This window comes from Monodelphis domestica, chromosome 4, assembly GCF_027887165.1.
Source record: "Monodelphis domestica isolate mMonDom1 chromosome 4, mMonDom1.pri, whole genome shotgun sequence".
Taxonomy (NCBI): Eukaryota; Metazoa; Chordata; class Mammalia; order Didelphimorphia; family Didelphidae; genus Monodelphis; species Monodelphis domestica.
Window position 1 is genome coordinate 371,923,666 of NC_077230.1, and position 18,945 is coordinate 371,942,610.

At 34.8% G+C, this 18,945-nt stretch overlaps 1 protein-coding gene across 5 annotated transcripts in view; it reads right to left on the bottom strand.

Annotated features, from left to right (window-relative positions):
- FOXJ3 (forkhead box J3) overlaps positions 1 to 18,945 on the bottom strand; it is a 190,403-nt gene that overhangs the window by 53,153 nt on the left and 118,305 nt on the right. For all 5 annotated transcript variants that reach the window (XM_007492924.3, XM_007492925.3, XM_056795313.1 and 2 more), the window contains one exon: positions 8,949 to 9,032. In XM_007492924.3, coding sequence (XP_007492986.2) covers positions 8,949 to 9,032 — 84 coding nt within the window. The remainder of the gene's footprint in view (positions 1 to 8,948; positions 9,033 to 18,945) is intronic.

Genomic DNA, 18,945 nt, shown 5'->3' on the forward strand with positions numbered 1-18,945 from the left:
TAACATTAATAAAAGCTGAAGAGAGGTTAAGACAGGAATTGAGAAAGGGACACAACATATGGCAATTAAGATATCATTGGCAACAGCAAAGGGTGAGGGCAATTTCTGCAGAAAGATGAAGTCACAAACTAGACTATAGAGAATTCAGAAGGGATTGAAATGAAAGTAAATAGAGATCCCAAGGGAAGATGGCTTTCTCTAGGGGTTTAGTGGAGAAGTAGAGGAGAGATACAAGATGACAACGAATGGAGAAGATTCAACAGGGGTTAAGATACTGATGAAGTAAGAGGGTAGCTAATATGGGGGGAGGGAGGGGTGGTGTGGGGTAAAATGCCTAGGAAAGAACTAAGGAACAGAGACCATAGTGAGGACAAAGAAAAAGGTTAGAGGTTTTAAACCATAGGGGAAAGATGACATGATAAAAGATTATGATTTGATAAATGTATTCTAATGTTCCCCAACATAAAAGTGGAACATGTGGGATCTAAGATCAAAGCTATCTTAACATCTTAATCCACTGTGTAAGGAGTCTTCTAGGGATCCAGAGCAGAGTTCTAAGCATAACTCCAGATACAACAAGGGAATTCTCAACTTTATTTTGTTGTATTCAGCACTAAAAGTATGGAACTACTCTCACCTTTCTGTGTGGCTGAGGTAGAGTGAAGGCATAGATTATAAGATCTGAGTAAATTAAAGAAATTCATTTATTAGGTGCTTGCTAATGAAGTTACCTAAGCATCAATTTTGTATTGTAAGCAAATACATGTAAGCATGTATTTTGAAATTCCCTAACTATAAAGTAGAGAATTGGGGGGCAAGACAGGGAATCAGTTAAATAATTCAGTCATTGACGAAGAAAGGAGAAAATAGTGGGTGTCAACAGATAACAGGCTCCAGGATCTGAGTTGGATAATGAATTTGGATAGTTTAACTCTAAAAAGAGAAAAGGATGCTGAGTAATGTTGGTACATTGGAAATGGCAACAGGGAACACACCAATCAGCGAGAAAAGAAAACTAAGTGGAAGTACAATCACTACTGGATGATTTGATGGATAAAGGATGTCCAGGGATGCACTGTCATCTGAAAGAAATTAAGTCTCAGTGAATAATAGCAGATGGGAAGAAAGGAAACATTTTAAGATGAAAGGAAGTTTGTCAATTTTAGAAAATATGATGGAAAGGGAACTGGGATTGGAGAAGAGGGGAAAAGAATTGCAATTCTTACAACTGATCCTTTAATAGACTGGTCTCTGATCCATGCCTCCCATTCCCAAATCCATATTGTGTCCATCTGCCTCTTAATATGCTTAGGTTTGTTAATATCTTTACCTAAAAAATGAGAACTCCAATCTGATCAGACAATATTTAAACCAGAGCTAAATGAAAATATCCAGTAACATCTTAATCCACTGTGTAAGGAGTCTTCTAGGGATCCAGAGCAGAGTTCTAAGCATAACTCCAGATACAACAAGGGAATTCTCAACTTTATTTTGTTGTATTCAGCACTAAAAGTATGGAACTACTCTCACAAAATACAATGATCTGCAATTATAATCCTTTAAGCTGCTATCAAAAGACTTTTCATCAAAGTAGGAAATAATTTTTTAAACTACAGAATTAAAATCAGAGCAAAACCGTCTAATACAGTGACTGGTTAAGGACTTTGTGCATCCCTGATTATGGGTACTAACTTGAATCTATTTATTCTCCTCTACAATTACAATTAGCCCTGAGGCAGCGGTCAAATTTACTTTAAAGGCAAGGAACCCATTTTCTCCTTTCCTATTAGGATAACATGGAGCCCAAGTACTGCTAGCTAAATTATTTACTGGATTTGTCCCATACTGACAGTTCAGATATCTAGTTGTGGATTTTAAAACTATTCCACCCTAATCAGACCATTCTTTAGAAGATCTAATTTAGCTATTTCCTGATCAGCAACAATGGAGATACTTGGAATAACAGAATGGTCTTGGAAACTACATTTCTCCTCCCTTCTTAGTTTAACAAGATTTGGAAGGTCTGCATCAAACTCAAGATTTAATTATCTAAGGAATGGCCTTCAACAGACATGTGTAGAAAAAAGGACAGATCTCTGGGCTGTCCTAAGTCAAGCTAAGTCATCATTTGTACAGATGAGATGCAGGAAAGTGATGTGAAACTTTCTATATAAGGCATGTCACTTCCTCTCTCCTGCTCTTTCCCTGGAGAAGCAACTCTGGCTGAGAGTGTGCTAGGCATTTCGACATCTTGGAGTGTTGGTGGTGAGTTTTGCCCTTGAGCTGATTCAGGTTCGGGCATCTTAGCTGAGCCCCTTTGGAGGTCAGACTGAGTCTTCCCTCCTTCACACTCAAAACCTTAACTTTCTAGATCTCCTAATCTTCCCGCCCGGTACTAGCCCCTTCCTTCTTCCTTCTTCTTAATCTCCTCCACTACATCAATTAAATCACCATAAAATTTCCAGCTGAGTTTGGGTGTTTCATTAGGATTCCTGGCAAGCAAATATAATTATTACATTCAGTCTCAACCATAATCTTTACCCTTACATAGTGAAATCATTCTTCTCATTCAATCAATCAACAAACATTTACTAAACACCATGTACCAGGCACTATGAAAGGATATCAATATACCATTCCAGTTGTCCATCAGTTTGGTTCTTATTCTCACTTCTCCACCATCCCACACCCCTTGATATTGAAAACACCCTTAACAATTTTACACCTATCTATCATATGTCTTTTTCATTGTATCTCAAGAGGTTTATAATTTGTCATCTTCTAAAGTAGCTACATCATGTAATTCAAAGGTTTTCAGCATCACTTAGATCAAAGATGGACTTCTGCAGTCTGCAATCACTGAAAGTACTACACAAATTCTAAAATCCTATCCAATTTCCTCAGTCTATCAAATTCTCAGCCTAACTCATTATCTGTCCTCAGTGTTAAAATGGTAGAACATCATATCTAGCTCCATGCAATCTGGGTAATATTTGTTTTTCATAGACTTTTCTTTCCACCAACATAATTAGTCCTTTTTCTTTGTAGCACTATGGATTTCAATGAGATTTCATGAGATATTTGATGTATTTAAAATTATGTCATCTGTAAACAGAAACATTTAGGGAAACTAGGTATCCATAAAAAACTGCCTATTTTACTCAGACCTTTTACAGGACATTTTCCACAATAGTAGGGAACACCTTAGGCAAGGAACTCACTCTTTAACACTTCATTTAATAGTAATATTCAGAAGATAGTTCACTGAAGAAAACAAATGTCTATTAATATGCCTGTATGAAGCTTTATTAATTTTGAAATGTTGCATTTTATTCTATAAAGTCAAGTACAAAAAGTCATAGGTTCAGCCATGTCAAACTGCTATGCAAAAGAAACATTCAGGAGATTAGAATACAAAAGTGTCAGTCTAGCATTTAAATGACAAAATACAGTTCTCATGTACTTTTTTAGTTTTATTCCAACACACACACACACACACACACACACACACACACACACACACCCCACATGCGCGCGCATGAGCAAGTATGCGCAAAAAATTTAAGTTCTTGGAAGGTAGGAATGGTTGTTTTTGTCTTTTTATCCAGACTGCTTCATTTAATGTTTTTTAAACTGAGTCAAATTAAAACAGTAACCAGAGTAAACAGCTTCACAGTTTTACAGTTGTAAAGATTGTGGCCTACTGCATTTGCAAAAGGCTGTATATTCTTTTATTTTTACTGAAGAAATCTTGCTATTTCCATAAAAAATTTGTAGAGCTGAAAATGTAAGGTATATAAACCTACCATCACAAACGGTAAAAACACCATTTGTAAAATCTTTGCTCTTTCCAATTTTCTCCTCCAATTTTGAGATTTTGCTACCATCAATGTGGATTTCTTATATGTACATATATATGTGGTCAGGAATAGTCATTCTTAGTAACTTAAGTGCTATTTCCACCTCTTCATTATGGTACCAAAAGTTTAAATATGGTAAACAGTTCAAGGTTGGTTCCACTATCACTGCCAATGAGCAAAGAGAGATCCCTATAAAAAACATCAGCAGGTGCAGAAGTTCTATCTGGAGAAGACAAAATGAGCTGGTTTCATTGTGCTCTCAAAAGTAACAATGGTAACTTTGGAAAGCTTATGTGGAAACCTGTTATTAAAAATGTTTTAAATGAATGTCAAAAAAATAACAAGGGGGCAATTTCAAGGGACATTTGGTCAATCAGTCAGGAGGAATTTATTAAGCTTCTATTATGTGCCAGATACTGTGCCAAGTTCTGGGGATATCCCAAATTACAAAAGGCAGTCCTCTGCCTTCAGATTGTTCACAATCTAGTAGGGGAGATAATATGCAAAAAAGTTGTACAAATAAGCTCCATTCAGGATAAATAAGAAATAATCAATAGGAGGAAGGAGGCAGAAATGAAGAAGGAAAACATGCTCAGAACGGAGAGATGGAATGTCTTGTTTGAGGAATTGCAAAGAACTAGGTGTCACTGGACTAAGAGTACATGGGAAAGACAGAATGTAAGAAAATTGCAAAAACATGTGTGAAAGTATAGGTCATAAAGGATTTAGAATGACAGAAAATTTTTGCTTACGCATAGCAGGGTTCATCATGGACAGGAGTAAACATGAATACTGTGAAGATAATTACATCTTAAAACACAAAAAATAGAGTCAGTTATAGAAGATAAAGTAGAAAATTTCTATGAGGACATGATGAAAATCTCTAAATTAAGGCAACATATCTTTTAAAATTCAGTGATTTCAACAGGAAGTGAAGAGGGGAAAACAACAAAAACTATTGATATCCATCCCCCTAGATCTAGATTCTCTCTTTAGTGTACAACTAATGTATTGGAACATTACTTTGAAGTCTTTGGTCTAATATGAATGAGAGACCATAATCAATTTAAAAATAATATTTTACAAGAAATATTTTTATATCATTCCTATCAAAGACCAACCCAAATTCTGAAGGGAGTTGTTTGGTCCAGCTGGTGATTAATTATTAATTAGATTAATTCAAATAAGAGAAAATGAGAGTTCTTAGAGGGGGTGTTTAAAAGAGACTGAAAATTTTAGGAAAATGATTCTCCAGGGTAGCAGACCAACAGTTGAGTAACTACTGTTCTCAGGGATGAATCAAAATCATTAACTAAATTTTTAACAGTGAGAATATTATAAATTGTTATTACAAACTGTGAGTGGACATGGCTTTGGTGAGAGATTTTCAAAGACAGAATGGATATCTTTCCCTTTCGTTTTTCAAAGGAGAGACTTTTAGAATTAGAATAACTTAATGAATAATCTCTCTCTAGAAGATCTGTACCTAAAACAGAATGAAGGAATTTTCCTTTTATGCTTTTTTGGAAATATAGTCTAGGATCAAAGAATAAGAAGCTTGGTAAACATCTTCTTCAAAAAGAGGCAAGAAAAGTTAGATATAAAGAACAAATTACATTAAAAATGAAAATTGACTATATACCCTAATAGTAACTAGTTATAAAGGTGTTTATACAAGGATCACTTATCTGAGTCAAAAATGTGTGATTTCTGGATGGTCAGAGCAAACTAAAACAAAAGTTCACAAAACTAGGCGATAAAAATGAGAAGATTTCTCTGTATAACTTTAACAGTCCCAATTAGTCCAGTTTAAACCAACTATTCAACTCTGATAGATGGGAAACAGATACAACTTATAATTATTAACACTATCGTGACTTTTTAGAAAAGCTCAACCAATACAAATGGACACAATAAAAAGCCTAGAAGATCCCTGAAACCACTGTAGCCAATAAATGTTTAATCTCTTTGATAAGTAGACAGGTGGCACCCAAAGGTGACAAAGATTCAGTATTCTCTTGTTTGCAAAATACTGTAAAGGAAAAAGATGAAAGATTATGAACATTTTTTAAAAATGTGTATCATTTTTGAAAATGAACACACAAACATAAAATTGAGGAGAACAAGAGCACTAGGAAACTTTGATGAGAGCCAATTAAAGACAAATTATTTAGAAAGTATTTGTGGATAAATCCAGAAGGCAGACAACAAATAAATGCAATAAGTTACATTATTTATTACTTTATTACTTAAAGCATCCAATGATTCTATTGGTGAAGGCACCCATTTCACCAACATAAATTGCAACTACTCTATACTTCAACAAAGAGTTTCTTCATGAGTTACTTTGGCTGAAAAGAATTTTGTCACATCAACTTTCTAACAGTGATGAAGTATTTAGTATATTTTTAAAATCAATTTTTTTTTGCCTGGGGTAGAAATATACACAAAGAGGAAAATCTCTGACAAGTATGGAAAGTATGCATTCTAATTTATGTTTCTTATTCATTTCCACTGTAAATTAGTAATACATTCCCACAAGGAAAATTTGTACATGGTATCCTACAAAAAGGTTGTGATAAAAATATGAGAGCACTCATGCTATAAGAGTTATATGGTTTTCAACCAGTATCAGCTAGAACTGAAGAAAAAAATGTTCTAAGAACTACAAAGAGAAAAAGGGAGAAAGAAAAACAATACTAGGGACACAACTTCCAAGAAGTATGCCAATGTTTTGTCTTAGACATGATTTGAGTTAACATGACCCATTGTTCAATTTAGAATTGACAAAACATAATTCCGTAAACTTATCCAAATAATAGTAGCTAACATTTATATAGCACTTTCAGATTTGCAAAGCACTTAATAAATATTTTCATTTTATTCTCACAAAAATCATGAGAGACAAGTGCTATTGTCCTCATTTTAAAGAATAGGATAGACAGAAGTGAAGTTACCTGCACAGGCATACACAGATCCTAAGTATGAGACTGAATTTGAACTCAAGTCTTTCCAAATACAGACTTAATATTACATTCACTAAACCGCCTACCTGCCTCAGTAACAAATTTGTAACAATACAAATATTAAGAAATAGCAACAGCTATTTTGTAGTTTTTTTAAATTAATTCAAAATTTCACACATTGATTTAAAAAATAATAATTCCTATTTGTATTCAGAGTTAATGCATTTCTAGGATAGTTTGGTCAAAATCTGTTGTCTCAGCTGCTAAATTCTAAAAAAGCTAATTTGAGCAAGTGTAAGTCTTTACCATGTCAGATTTGAGTATAATCTACTAATCAGGAGGTACTGTGCAAGCTACCTGGCTATCAGAGCAGGAGTGCAAATTAACTAAATCTTTAGTTAGGAAGGATACAGGTTTTAACTTCTTAAACCTCCTAAAACAATGGTAATATAACTTCCAATGAAGAAACTAAAACACCAGATAGGAAAAGTGTCATGGCCAAGATGATTCACAGTAGTAAACAACAGAGATAAAGTTGGAGCCCAGGCCATTTGGTTCTAAGTTTGCTGTCTTTTCATCATGTGTCAGGCGTCACTTCATCTCCTACTAAACTTACTTTGAGGTCCTGAAACTCTAGGTTACAGTGTCTCTCAATCAGGAATGGGCAACAAAATCTGTTCATCTATCCAACATCTTTCCTGAATTTGTGGTTTTTAGCCCTCCTCCTATTCTTATTCTTGCCAGAACCTTATCAGGAGATTAAATAATAGGGAAGAGTTTTTCTCTCTTATAGGAGTTACTTTATTTTTATACTATGGTGTAGAGCATAGGAGCTTCTAGATTCTACTTCTTGACCAAATGACCAGTAGTCAATCCACTGTGCCACCTAGCTATAGAAATCAAGTGACCTGACCTGTGTCATAATGATACTGACATGAATAAGAATTAGGCTCAGCAAAGGGACAAACAGTTATAGTATTGGTACCAAAGCATTAAAAGTTTAATATATGCTTAAGGAAAAATAAGCTATAAATAATAAAGATTCATGGTATCACTTAAATCCTCTTGTGTTCTTTGTTCAGGTTTGTCAAGTCTTTTTTTTTTTTTTAATTATAAACTCTTACTTTCTATCTTAGTAACAACTCTAAAATAAAAAGGCATGAGCGAGGCAAATGAGATTAAGGGACTTGCCCAGAATCACCCAGCTTTCTAAGGCCAGATTTAAACCCAGGTCCTCCTAACTCCAGACCTGCCTTTACACAGTTTGATACCTAATTGCCCCCTAGTACAAAGTCTGAAAGATATTATCATAAATGGTAATTAATATCCAAGTGAAAAGAAGTGAAAAATACTAGACTAGTCTCAGACTAAGGACAATGTTGAAGAAAAAATAATCTCCGTTCCTAACACTTTCTTTCTCCAAGATCAGAGATCTCAGTACATTTATTTGGGGGATTTTAATGAATTTCTGGTTGGGATTATGGAAGTATGGAGGGGTTAGGGATACTGAAGAGTAAAAGAAAACAACTGTAAAGATCTCAAATATAGCTTACTTTTCCTGGAATACAAACAAATGAAATGTTCTACAAAAAGCACACAACTAGGAATGTGGCAGTAGCATGACTAGGGACAGAAGAGTTTCTTACACAATCTGGGATATTTACTCTAAAAAATTTACAGTAACCAGATAAACAAAAAGAAATAATTTTCTTATACAAAGCCTATCTTCTTAAATTGGTAAAACAATAAAAAGCAAAAACATTCATCATACCAGAAAATCTAGGCGTTCGTTTCATATCCCTCCCCTAACTAGTTATGGTGACTAAAAGAAGTTATTCATCAATTTCTGTGCAAAACAGAGATAATCTCTTGCCTAACTTCCTAATATGGTTACTGTGAACATCAAATGAAATAATGGATATGAAGGTTTGATAAGTATGAAGTGCTACAGAAAAGGAAAAAGAACAATATGAGAATTGTGCTAGAAAGAACCTCGGAGTCCAATTCCCCTTAATTTTACAGATGATTATACTATCCTGCCTTCAGTAAATTCACATTTGTGAAAACTGAAAAATAATATTTTAATCTGTATAAGCAACACAAGTCTAAGACAGAGTTTTACCCGTTCTACAGATCTTGCCCTCTTCTTTGGCCGTGAAGGCAGTGTGTCTTCCTTAGGGTTGTTGTCTATTGCCCAATAAGAACCCTAGAAGTAGAGAAAAAAAAACATATAAGATTACAATTACATTAAAGCAAAAAGTACATTAGACAAGATAATTATTTTTATGAAAAGTACTAAAGTTGCCCTAAAATTAAATTTCTGCAGTATGTACCATCAAAAAAAGCAGCATTTGAAAACCCTACATTTGTCTTTCCAAGTTTCTCATATTTTAACTGATCAAGAAATAACTATGGATACTGAAGCAACATAGCTAGATAAGCCTGGATAAAAGTTTTACACACTGTCTTTCCTATAAAGATAATGCCACTAACAGCCAGAAGACCATTTCTTCCTATTAATCACCAGACTACAGAAAGAGGCTAGACTCAAGTATAAAAACCTGGCATCAATTGAGGTTCTGAACTGAATATGCCCTAGATTCTAAAAGATCCATTAGAACCTTGGAGGTGATATAACCTGTTGGTATTCCCTGAACTTTGGCTATCACAGGCTCAATGCCTCTTGATTCTCTAAATCTTTGAAAATCTTATACCAGGAGAGTTCTGCATATTCCCTATCTTTCTCATGCTCTAATCCCTATTCTGTTCAGCCTGACACCTCTTCAGTTCTTAAGTCTATTCTGGTCAATCCTTTCATTCTGCCCTTTAGAAACTACTATCAAAGTAGTCTTTTTGATTCTCTTCTACTTTCAGTAATCAAAACATATCTGTTCCCTGAGGACAACACAACTTTCAACAACCTCTCCTATGTTAACCCCAACCTAACTCACAGAGCTATTGCTACTCCAATGCTCCTTTATCACTTTCTGTTCTTCTGACTCTCCTTCTGTCTTAATCCTAAACCTATTTTTGGTCCACATTGCAACCTCCGATGTCTTTAGCCCTCTCTGTTCTCCTAGTTTATCATGTCTGTTTTAGTTTCAATTACTTCCCTAAAGAATATTTACCCTAATGTTGGTTGATATATGTATTATTCGTCTCTCACCAACCTTGTTATTACTCATACCTTGCTAAAACCCCACAAGTTGGTTAAACTAATCATTCATTTTCTTTGTTCCTACTTCCCAGATGCTTAATTACAACAAATGCAATCACACAAATGAGACCACTTCTCCCATCACAGTCATATCTGTATCTATGGTTACTCAACATGCTTCAGTTTGTTAAATCCATTGGTCTTCAAATGATAGGTGAGTGAGAGCTTGACTAAACAGATCAGTGCAAAGGTCATTCTTTGCTGAAACTATCTTCTCCAAAGCTAATAGTGCTCCCTTTCCCCCCAGATTTAAAAAAGTTTTATTGTTCTGAATTAGTTTTCCAAAATCAACAAGTTAAACACCTACTATATACCAGGAGCTGTGCTAACTGCTGGAGATACAAAGAAAGGAAAAAGCTTTCAAAAAGTTCTGTGTAGTAGAGGAAAGAATATATAAAGAACTAGGTATGAAGATATAGATGGGAGATACAAGAGAAATAAGAGAAAATTGAACAGGGAAGGCACTAGAATTATGACAAATCAGTAATGTTTTCTTGTATGAAGTGAAATTTTAGCTGAGAGATGAAAGAAGCCAGAGAATCCGGGAGGTGAACATGAGGAGGGAGAGAATTCCAGGCATGTGGGACAGCCAGTGAAAATCTCTGGAGTGAGGAGATGAAGTATCTTTTCTAAAAATCTATTATAAATTTCATTTAAAAATTTTTCCATGTACTGGTTAATCTAATTAAAAAAAGGAAAGAAGAAAGGCAAATTAACAGCATCAAGGATGAAAAGGGGGATCTCACCTCCAATGAAGAGGAAATTAAGGCAATCATTAAAAACTACTTTGCCCAACTATATGGCAATAAATATACCAACCTAGGTGATATGGATGAATATTTACAAAAATATAAATTGCCTAGACTAACAGAAGAAGAAATAGTTTTCTTAAATAATCCCATATGAGAAAAAGAAATCCAACAGGCCATCAAAGAACTTCCTAAGAAAAAATCCCCAGGGCCTGACGGATTCACCAGTGAATTCTATCAAACATTCAGAGAACAGTTAATCCCAATACTATACAAACTATTTGACATAATAAGCAAAGAGGGAGTTCTACCAAACTCCTTTTATGACACAAACATGGTACTAATTCCAAAGCCAGGCAGGCCAAAAACAGAGAAAGAAAACTATAGACCAATCTCCCTAATGAATATAGATGCAAAAATCTTAAATAGAATACTAGCAAAAAGACTCCAGCAAGTGATCAGAAGGGTCATCCACCATGATCAAGTAGGATTTATACCAGGGATGCAGGGCTGGTTCAACATTAGGAAAACTATCCACATAATTGACCACATCAACAAGCAAACCAACAAGAACCACATGATTATCTCAATAGATGCAGAAAAAGCCTTTGATAAAATACAACACCCATTCCTACTAAAAACACTAGATAGCATAGGAATAGAAGGGTCATTCCTAAAAATAATAAAACAGTATATATCTAAAACCATCAGCTAATATCATCTGCAATTGGGATAAACTAAATCCATTCCCATTAAGATCAGGAGTGAAACAAGGATGCCCATTATCACCTCTATTATTTGACATTGTATTAGAAACACTAGCAGGAGCAATTAGAGAAGAAAAAGAAATTGAAGGCATTAAAATAGGCAAGGAGGAGATCAAATTATCGCTCTTTGCAGATGACATGATGGTCTACTTAAAGAATCCTAGAGATTCAACAAAAAAGCTAATCGAAATAATCAACTTTAGCAAAGTTACAGGATACAAAATAAACCCACATAAGTCATCAGCATTTCTATATAATTCCAACACAGCTCAGCAGCAAGAACTAGAAAGAGAAATCCCATTCAAAATTACCTTAGACAAAATAAAATACTTAGGAATCTATCTCCCGAGACAAACACAGGATCTATATGAACACAACTACAAAACACTTTCCACACAACTAAAACTAGACTTGAACAATTGGAAGAACATTAACTGCTCATGGGTAGGACGAGCCAATATAGTAAAAATGACCATCCTACCCAAACTCATCTATCTATTTAGTGCCATACCCATGGAACTTCCAAAAATTTTTTTTACTGATTTAGAAAAAACCATAACAAAGTTCATTTGGAAGAACAAAAGATCAAGGATATCCAGGGAAATAATGAAAAAAAATACAAAGGAAGGGGGTCTTGCAGTCCCAGATCTCAGACTATATTACAAAGCAGTGGTCATCAAAACAATTTGGTACTGGCTAAGAGACAGAAAGGAGGATCAGTGGAATAGACTGGGGGCAAGCAACCTCAGCAAGACAGTATATGACAAACCCAAAGATCCCAGCTTTTGGGACAAAAATCCACTATTTCATAAAAACTGCTGGGAAAATTGGAGGACAGTGTGGGAAAGATTAGGCTTAGATCAATACCTCACACCCTACACCAAGATAAATTCAAAATGGGTGAATGACTTGAACATAAAGAAGGAAACTATAAGAAAATTAGGCGAACACAGAATAGTATACATGTCAGACCTTTGGGAAGGGAAATACTTCAAAACCAAGCAAGAATTAGAAAGAGTTACAAAATGCAAAATAAATAATCTGGATTACATCAAATTAAAAAGTTTTTGTATAAACAAAACCAATGTAACCAAAATCAGAAGGGTAGCAACAAATTGGGAAACAATCTTCATAAAAACCTCTGACAAAGGTTTAATTACTCAAATTTATAAAGAACTAAATCAATTGTACAAAAAATCAAGCCATTCTCCAATTGGCAAATGGGCAAGGGACATGAACAGGCAGTTCGCAGCCAAAGAAATCAAAACTATTAATAAGCACATGAAAAAGTGCTCTACATCTCTCATAATCAGAGAGATGTAAATCAAAACAACTCTGAGGTATCACCTCACACCTAGCAGACTGGCTAACAGCTATGGAAAGTAATGAATGCTGATGGGGATGTGGCAAAGTGGGGACATTAATTCATTGCTGATGGAGTTGTGAATTGATCCAACCATTCTGGAGGGCAATTTGGAACTATGCCCAAAGGGTGATAAAACACTGTCTGCCCTTTGATCCAGCCATAGCACTGTTGGGTCTGTACCCCAAAGAGATAATGGACAAAAAGACTTGTACAAAAATATTCATAGCTGCGCTCTTTGTGGTGGCCAAAAATTGGAAAATATGGGGATGCCCTTCAATTGGGGAATGGCTGAACCAATTGTGGTATATGTTGGTGATGGAATACTATTGTGCTCAAAGGAATAATAAAGTGGAGGAATTCCATGGAGACTGGAACAACCTCCAGGAAGTGATACAGAGCGAAAGGAGCAGAACCAGGAAAACATTGTACACAGAGACTGATACATTGTGGTACAATCGAAGGTGATGGACTTCTCCATTAGTATCAATGCAATGTCCCTGAACAATCTGTAGGGATCTAAAAAATACTACCCACAAGCAGAGGATAAACTGTGGGAGTAAAAACATCGATGAAAAGCAACTGCTTCACTACAGGGTTGGAGGAGATAAGACTGAGGAGAGACTCTAAATGAACACTATAATGCAAATTCCAACAACAGGGAAATGGGTTCCAGGCAAGAACACATGTGATAACCAGTGGAATCATGTGTCGGCTATGGGAGAGAAAGGCGGGGGGTGAGGAAAAGAAAATGATCTTTGTTTCCAGTGAATAATGTATGAAAACGACCAAATAAAATAATGTTTAAAAATTAAAAAAAAAATTTTTTTTCCATGTTTACATGATTCATGTTACCTCCTTACCCTCTTCCCTCCCCCCTCAGTTGACAAGCAATTCCACTCATTTATACATATATTATCACTTAAAACCTATTTCCATATTACTCATTTTTGCAATAGAGCAATCTTTTAAAACCCAAACCTCAAATCATATACCCATATAAACAAGTGATAAATCATGTTTTCTTCTGGATTTCTACTCCCACAGTTCTTTCTCTAGAGATGAACAGAATTCTTTATCAATAGTACCTCAGAATTGTCCTGGATCATTATATTGCTATTAGTAGCAAAATCAATTCATTTGATCGTGCTAAAATGTTTTAGTTACTGTGTATAATGTTCTGCTGGCTCTGTTTATTTCACTCCACATCAGTTCATGTAGGTCTTTCCAGTTATTATAGAAATCAATCAATTCCATCATTCTTTATAGCACAACAGTATTCCATCACCATAATATACTACAATTTGTTCAGCCATTTTCCAATTGAGGGACATCCCCTCAGTTTCCAATTTTTTGCCACTACAAAAACTGCAGCTATAAATATTCTTGTATAAATCAATCCTTTCCCACTTTTTTTTTCAATCTCTAGCATACAAACCTAGAAGTGGTATTGATGGATCAAAAGGTATGCATTCTTTTAAAGCCCCTTGGACATAATTCCAAATTGCCTTCCAGAATGGTTGAATTAATTTGCAACTCTACTAGCAATGCATTAGTGTCCCAATTTTGCCACATCCCCTCCAACATGTATTATTTTTCTTCACTTTCATATTGGCCACTCTGCTAAATGTGAGGTGGTACCAGAGTTGTTCTGATTTGCATGTCTCTAATCAGTAGAGATTTAGAACATTTTTAAAATATGATTATTGATAGTTTTGATTTCTTCATCTGGAAACTGCCTATTCATATCCCCTTAACCATTTGTCAATTGGGGAGTGATTTGATATAAATTTGACTTAGTCCTTTGTATATTTGAGAAATTAGACCTTTGCCAGAGAAATTTGTTTTAAAAATTTTTCCCACTTTGTTGCTTCCCTTTTAAGTTTGTTTGCATTAGATTTTTTGGTACAAAATCTTTTTAATTTAATATAATCAAAATTATTCATTTTATATCTTGTAAAATGTTCTCTATCTCTTGCTTTGTCTTAAATTTTTCCCTTCCCCATAGATCCAAAATTCCATGTTCACCTCATTTACTTATAACATCACTCTTTATGTTTAAATTATATACCTATTTTGGACTTATTTTGATATAGGGAGTGAGATATTGATTTAAAACTAATTTTTCCCTACTGTTTTCCAATTTTCCCAGGAGTTTTTGTCAGATAGAGTTCTTCTCCCAAAAGCTGGGATCTTTGGGTTTATCAAACACTAGCTTGCCGAGGTCATTTCTCCCTAGTCTATTTCATTGATCTACCGTTCTAGGGGATGAAGTATCTTGTGTGAAGAACATCAAAAAACAACTGTCAATGAATCTTGAAGGAAAAAGGGTATAAGGAAGAACCCAGGGAAGGTATTAGATTGAAAAGGCAGGAGGAGATCAAGTTATGAAAGACTCTGAATAAATTACAAAAGATTTTATATTTGATCCTGGAGGTGATGGGGATCCACTGGAATTTACTGAGTAGAGGGATGACATGGTAAGACCTGAGCTCTAAAAAGATTGACTATTTTAACTTTCACTAGAAGCTATTTCAAACATTGTCTCCACAAGCCTCTCACCAGAACTTCTCTTTCCCTAAACTTCACCAAAAAATTTGATATCATTTGCCAAGTACTCTTTTCTTTTCTCCTTATCTTGAATTACTTAGACATCTTATCCCAAAATCTTTTTTACTTGCCCCTGATAAAGAGATGATCTTTCTTTTTGTCTTCTCAAGCAGATTAACCCAAACTATCATTCACTCATATTTCATTCTATATACTAGCTTTTCCCCTATTGTCTTCAAACACATCCACTGCATCCTGGACCACCATAAGTCATCTTGACTTTTGTCACTGGATTTAGATGACTCTGGAAGAAGAAACTGAAGCTGACGATTTTGTGTAACTTTGCCTCATTTAAATCCAATTCATGCAAAAGCCAAGCCAAGACTTTTTGGTTCATTTTGGTTCTCTTCAAGTATGAACAACCAACCAACAGACCAACAGATAAGCAAACTAAAGCAAATAGGGTTGAGTGATTTGCCCAAGGTCACACAGCTAGGAAGTACACTTTGTTCCTGAGAACAAAAAGATTTCTCTCACTGGAGTTTTTCAAGCAAATGCTAACCTACCATTTGTTGAGTGGGTCAAAAGGTATCCTTATTCTTGGTTAGACTATATGGCTTAAGTCTCTTCCACTTCTATGGTGTATCACTCTACCATTATGAACAGAAAGGCTGCAGTGTTTACTGAGTATAGAGGGAAAAAATGTAAATAAAGATCAAGAAGAACAAAGATGAGAAAAACCTTTAGTTTTCATGATCAAGATAGATATTTGGTAACCTTTACGATAGTTGTTTCCTTTGAATGAGTGTAGTGAGGAGCCAGATTGCAAAGAGTTAGGAAGTGAATGAGGTAAACAAATAGTGTTTTACAGTCTGGCTGGAAAAAGGAAGAGAAACAAGATAGATATGGATAATATAATATTTTTTAAAAATTATCAAAGCTTGAGCAAGCTTTCCATTTATGAAACTCTTTCCCAAGTTCTCCTCGGAACTTAAGAAACCATTATGAAAGTTCTTGCACATCTTCCAAAGTCACAGAAAAGCAATATAATCACAAAGAAAGATCAAATAAAGAATATAAAATTTAATGATTTGTCCAAATTCAGAAAGCATGTAGGTCAATGTATAAAAATGAACTCACATTCTCTACTATATGCTCTTATATCTAGTTAAGATAAATCCTAATGATAAAATGTAAGGTAGAAGAATAAACTATGTGGCCTCTGAAGTTCCTTCTAGTTCTAAATCTCTAACCCATATCAATTAAATTTACTTCTAAAAAGTTAAGAGATTTATTAGGAAATCAAGCTAAAAACTAATGTGAAAAGGAATATATGTGAAATCTGGAGGAGGGGGACAGGATACAGAGAGAATTGAAAATTCTAATCTTCGACCAAAAATTTTTGCATCTCATCTCTAAAAAATTTTGGGAAATGCTATTGCCTTGTTTTCAAAAACACCATATGAACTATATCATTATTTATTTTATATGGTGGAGTAAAATCATGCCTATCACGAATCAAATAAGAATTTACTTATATTTACCCAGAAAGTACTGGAGCAACAGGGCACAAAGTTCACAATTATTTAAATAAGGACTTTACCATATGGATGGATCACAAAGCAAACAGTTTGATTAAAGATAAAAGAACAAATGAATGATTAAGTGTTTATTAAATACTATGAACAAATCATTGTGCTAAGCACTAGGGATTGTGAACCTTAAAAATTCTCAGACCCTACTTCATAAGGTTGGATTGTGAACCTTAAAAAATTCCCAGACCCTACTTCATAAGGTTGGGTTAAGACCATTCCCCATTTTAAACAATGAAGGAACTTAGATCAGGAATGTGAGACCTCTACTTAGATCAGGAATGTGAAGACCTCTACTCTACCCCTACTTAAGCCTGCTTTAGGGGAAGAAACTCCTTGCTGAACAATGAAAGATACTTAAACCCATATTTATAGTAGGACAAAAGTTCTTAAGCTATGCCTATTTTTGGATATAATACAAAAGGGTGCTAAGTACCTATAAAGGTCAGGCAAGTTGTGAATTTACAAGGAGCAAAGAGGTGAGAAACTTACTCAGAGGTTTTCTGGTGTGAACTTAATCAAAAATTTAAGTCTTCTTAGGTGTGAACTAAGAATGGTCTGTCCTTTGAAAAACGTCTACAGTGATTGGTAGATATAAGAACTTAGGGGAGGTGACATAGGAGAAAATTCCCTTTAAATAGGACCTCAGATAAAGCTGAAGGGACATTCTGATTCATTCAGATTCAGGATTGAGCTGCTGGAGTCAGCTGAGATGAAGCTGGCCTGGTGTCACTAGAATCCTTGCTTGAACAGATCTTGTGGTGAGTGATTAAGGATTGACTGATCTTTCTTTTAGGGCTTAGGCCTGGGTTGGCCAGGGCTGCCCTGGGCCTGCTTATTCTTTTCTCATTATTCCCCTTTTCTCTCTTTCTCTCCTTTTTTTTCTTTAATTCCACATTTGTATTAATTAAAATCTCTATAAAACCCAGCTGACTTGGGTATATTTAATAATTGGGAATTCTTCCCCAGCGACCACCTTATATTTGATTTAAACACGACACTGTCTTGAAAAACATATTTTCTGCGGTCAAATTTACTCATCCACACTTTTATCTACTACAATTTAAGTCTTCCACTATTTTAATCACTACAGTTTATGACAACCAACTATTTTAACTATTACAGGATAAACAAAAAAGACAATTCCTCTTCTCAAGGAGCTCACATTCTAAGAGAGAAAAAGAGAACACATACAGGAGAGTTCAGATGCATACGGTAATATCTTAAGTGACATTTCTAGAGCTAAAACCGTGTCTGTTTCTGATGCTGAAACCATCTGGCAGTACCTTGAAAGGCCTCTGGTGGCAAAAACTTTTTTATACTATAGAACATAAAGAAAAGGAACAACAAAATATAAGAGTGGCTAATTTTGGAACTTTAGCATTTAGCTATTCAGCCACAGAATGTGACTTTTCAAGATAATTTTCTTGGCAATAATCTATTTAATAGATGGAGAGAGAAGAATTTAGAATAAAGACATGACCTGTGTTTTCACTGGACAGGAAACTCAAAGATGAGAAAACTCCTACCAATCTAGGTCAGCACCTTCTGTCTTATATCATCTTAGGAAAAGGTCTAGAGCACTGGGTCAGAGGCTTGATTTTGAGGTCTTCTTGGGTCAAGGGTCAACTTTATATCTACTTTCTTTAGATGGATTATACCCAAGATGAACAAGAATTGTGAGATTTTCTCCAATTATCTTTATGAGGCCAGTTTAGCTTCATTATTAAATGCTTATCTTCTTACATGCAGAAATTGGATAGTTTTTATTCCTACATTACATTTTTCAAGATTTACATTAAAAGACAGAGCCAAGATGGTTGAGTGATAGGAAGAAATAACAGTGAAATCTCCAAAATTCTTCCTAATAGTTCTCGAAAA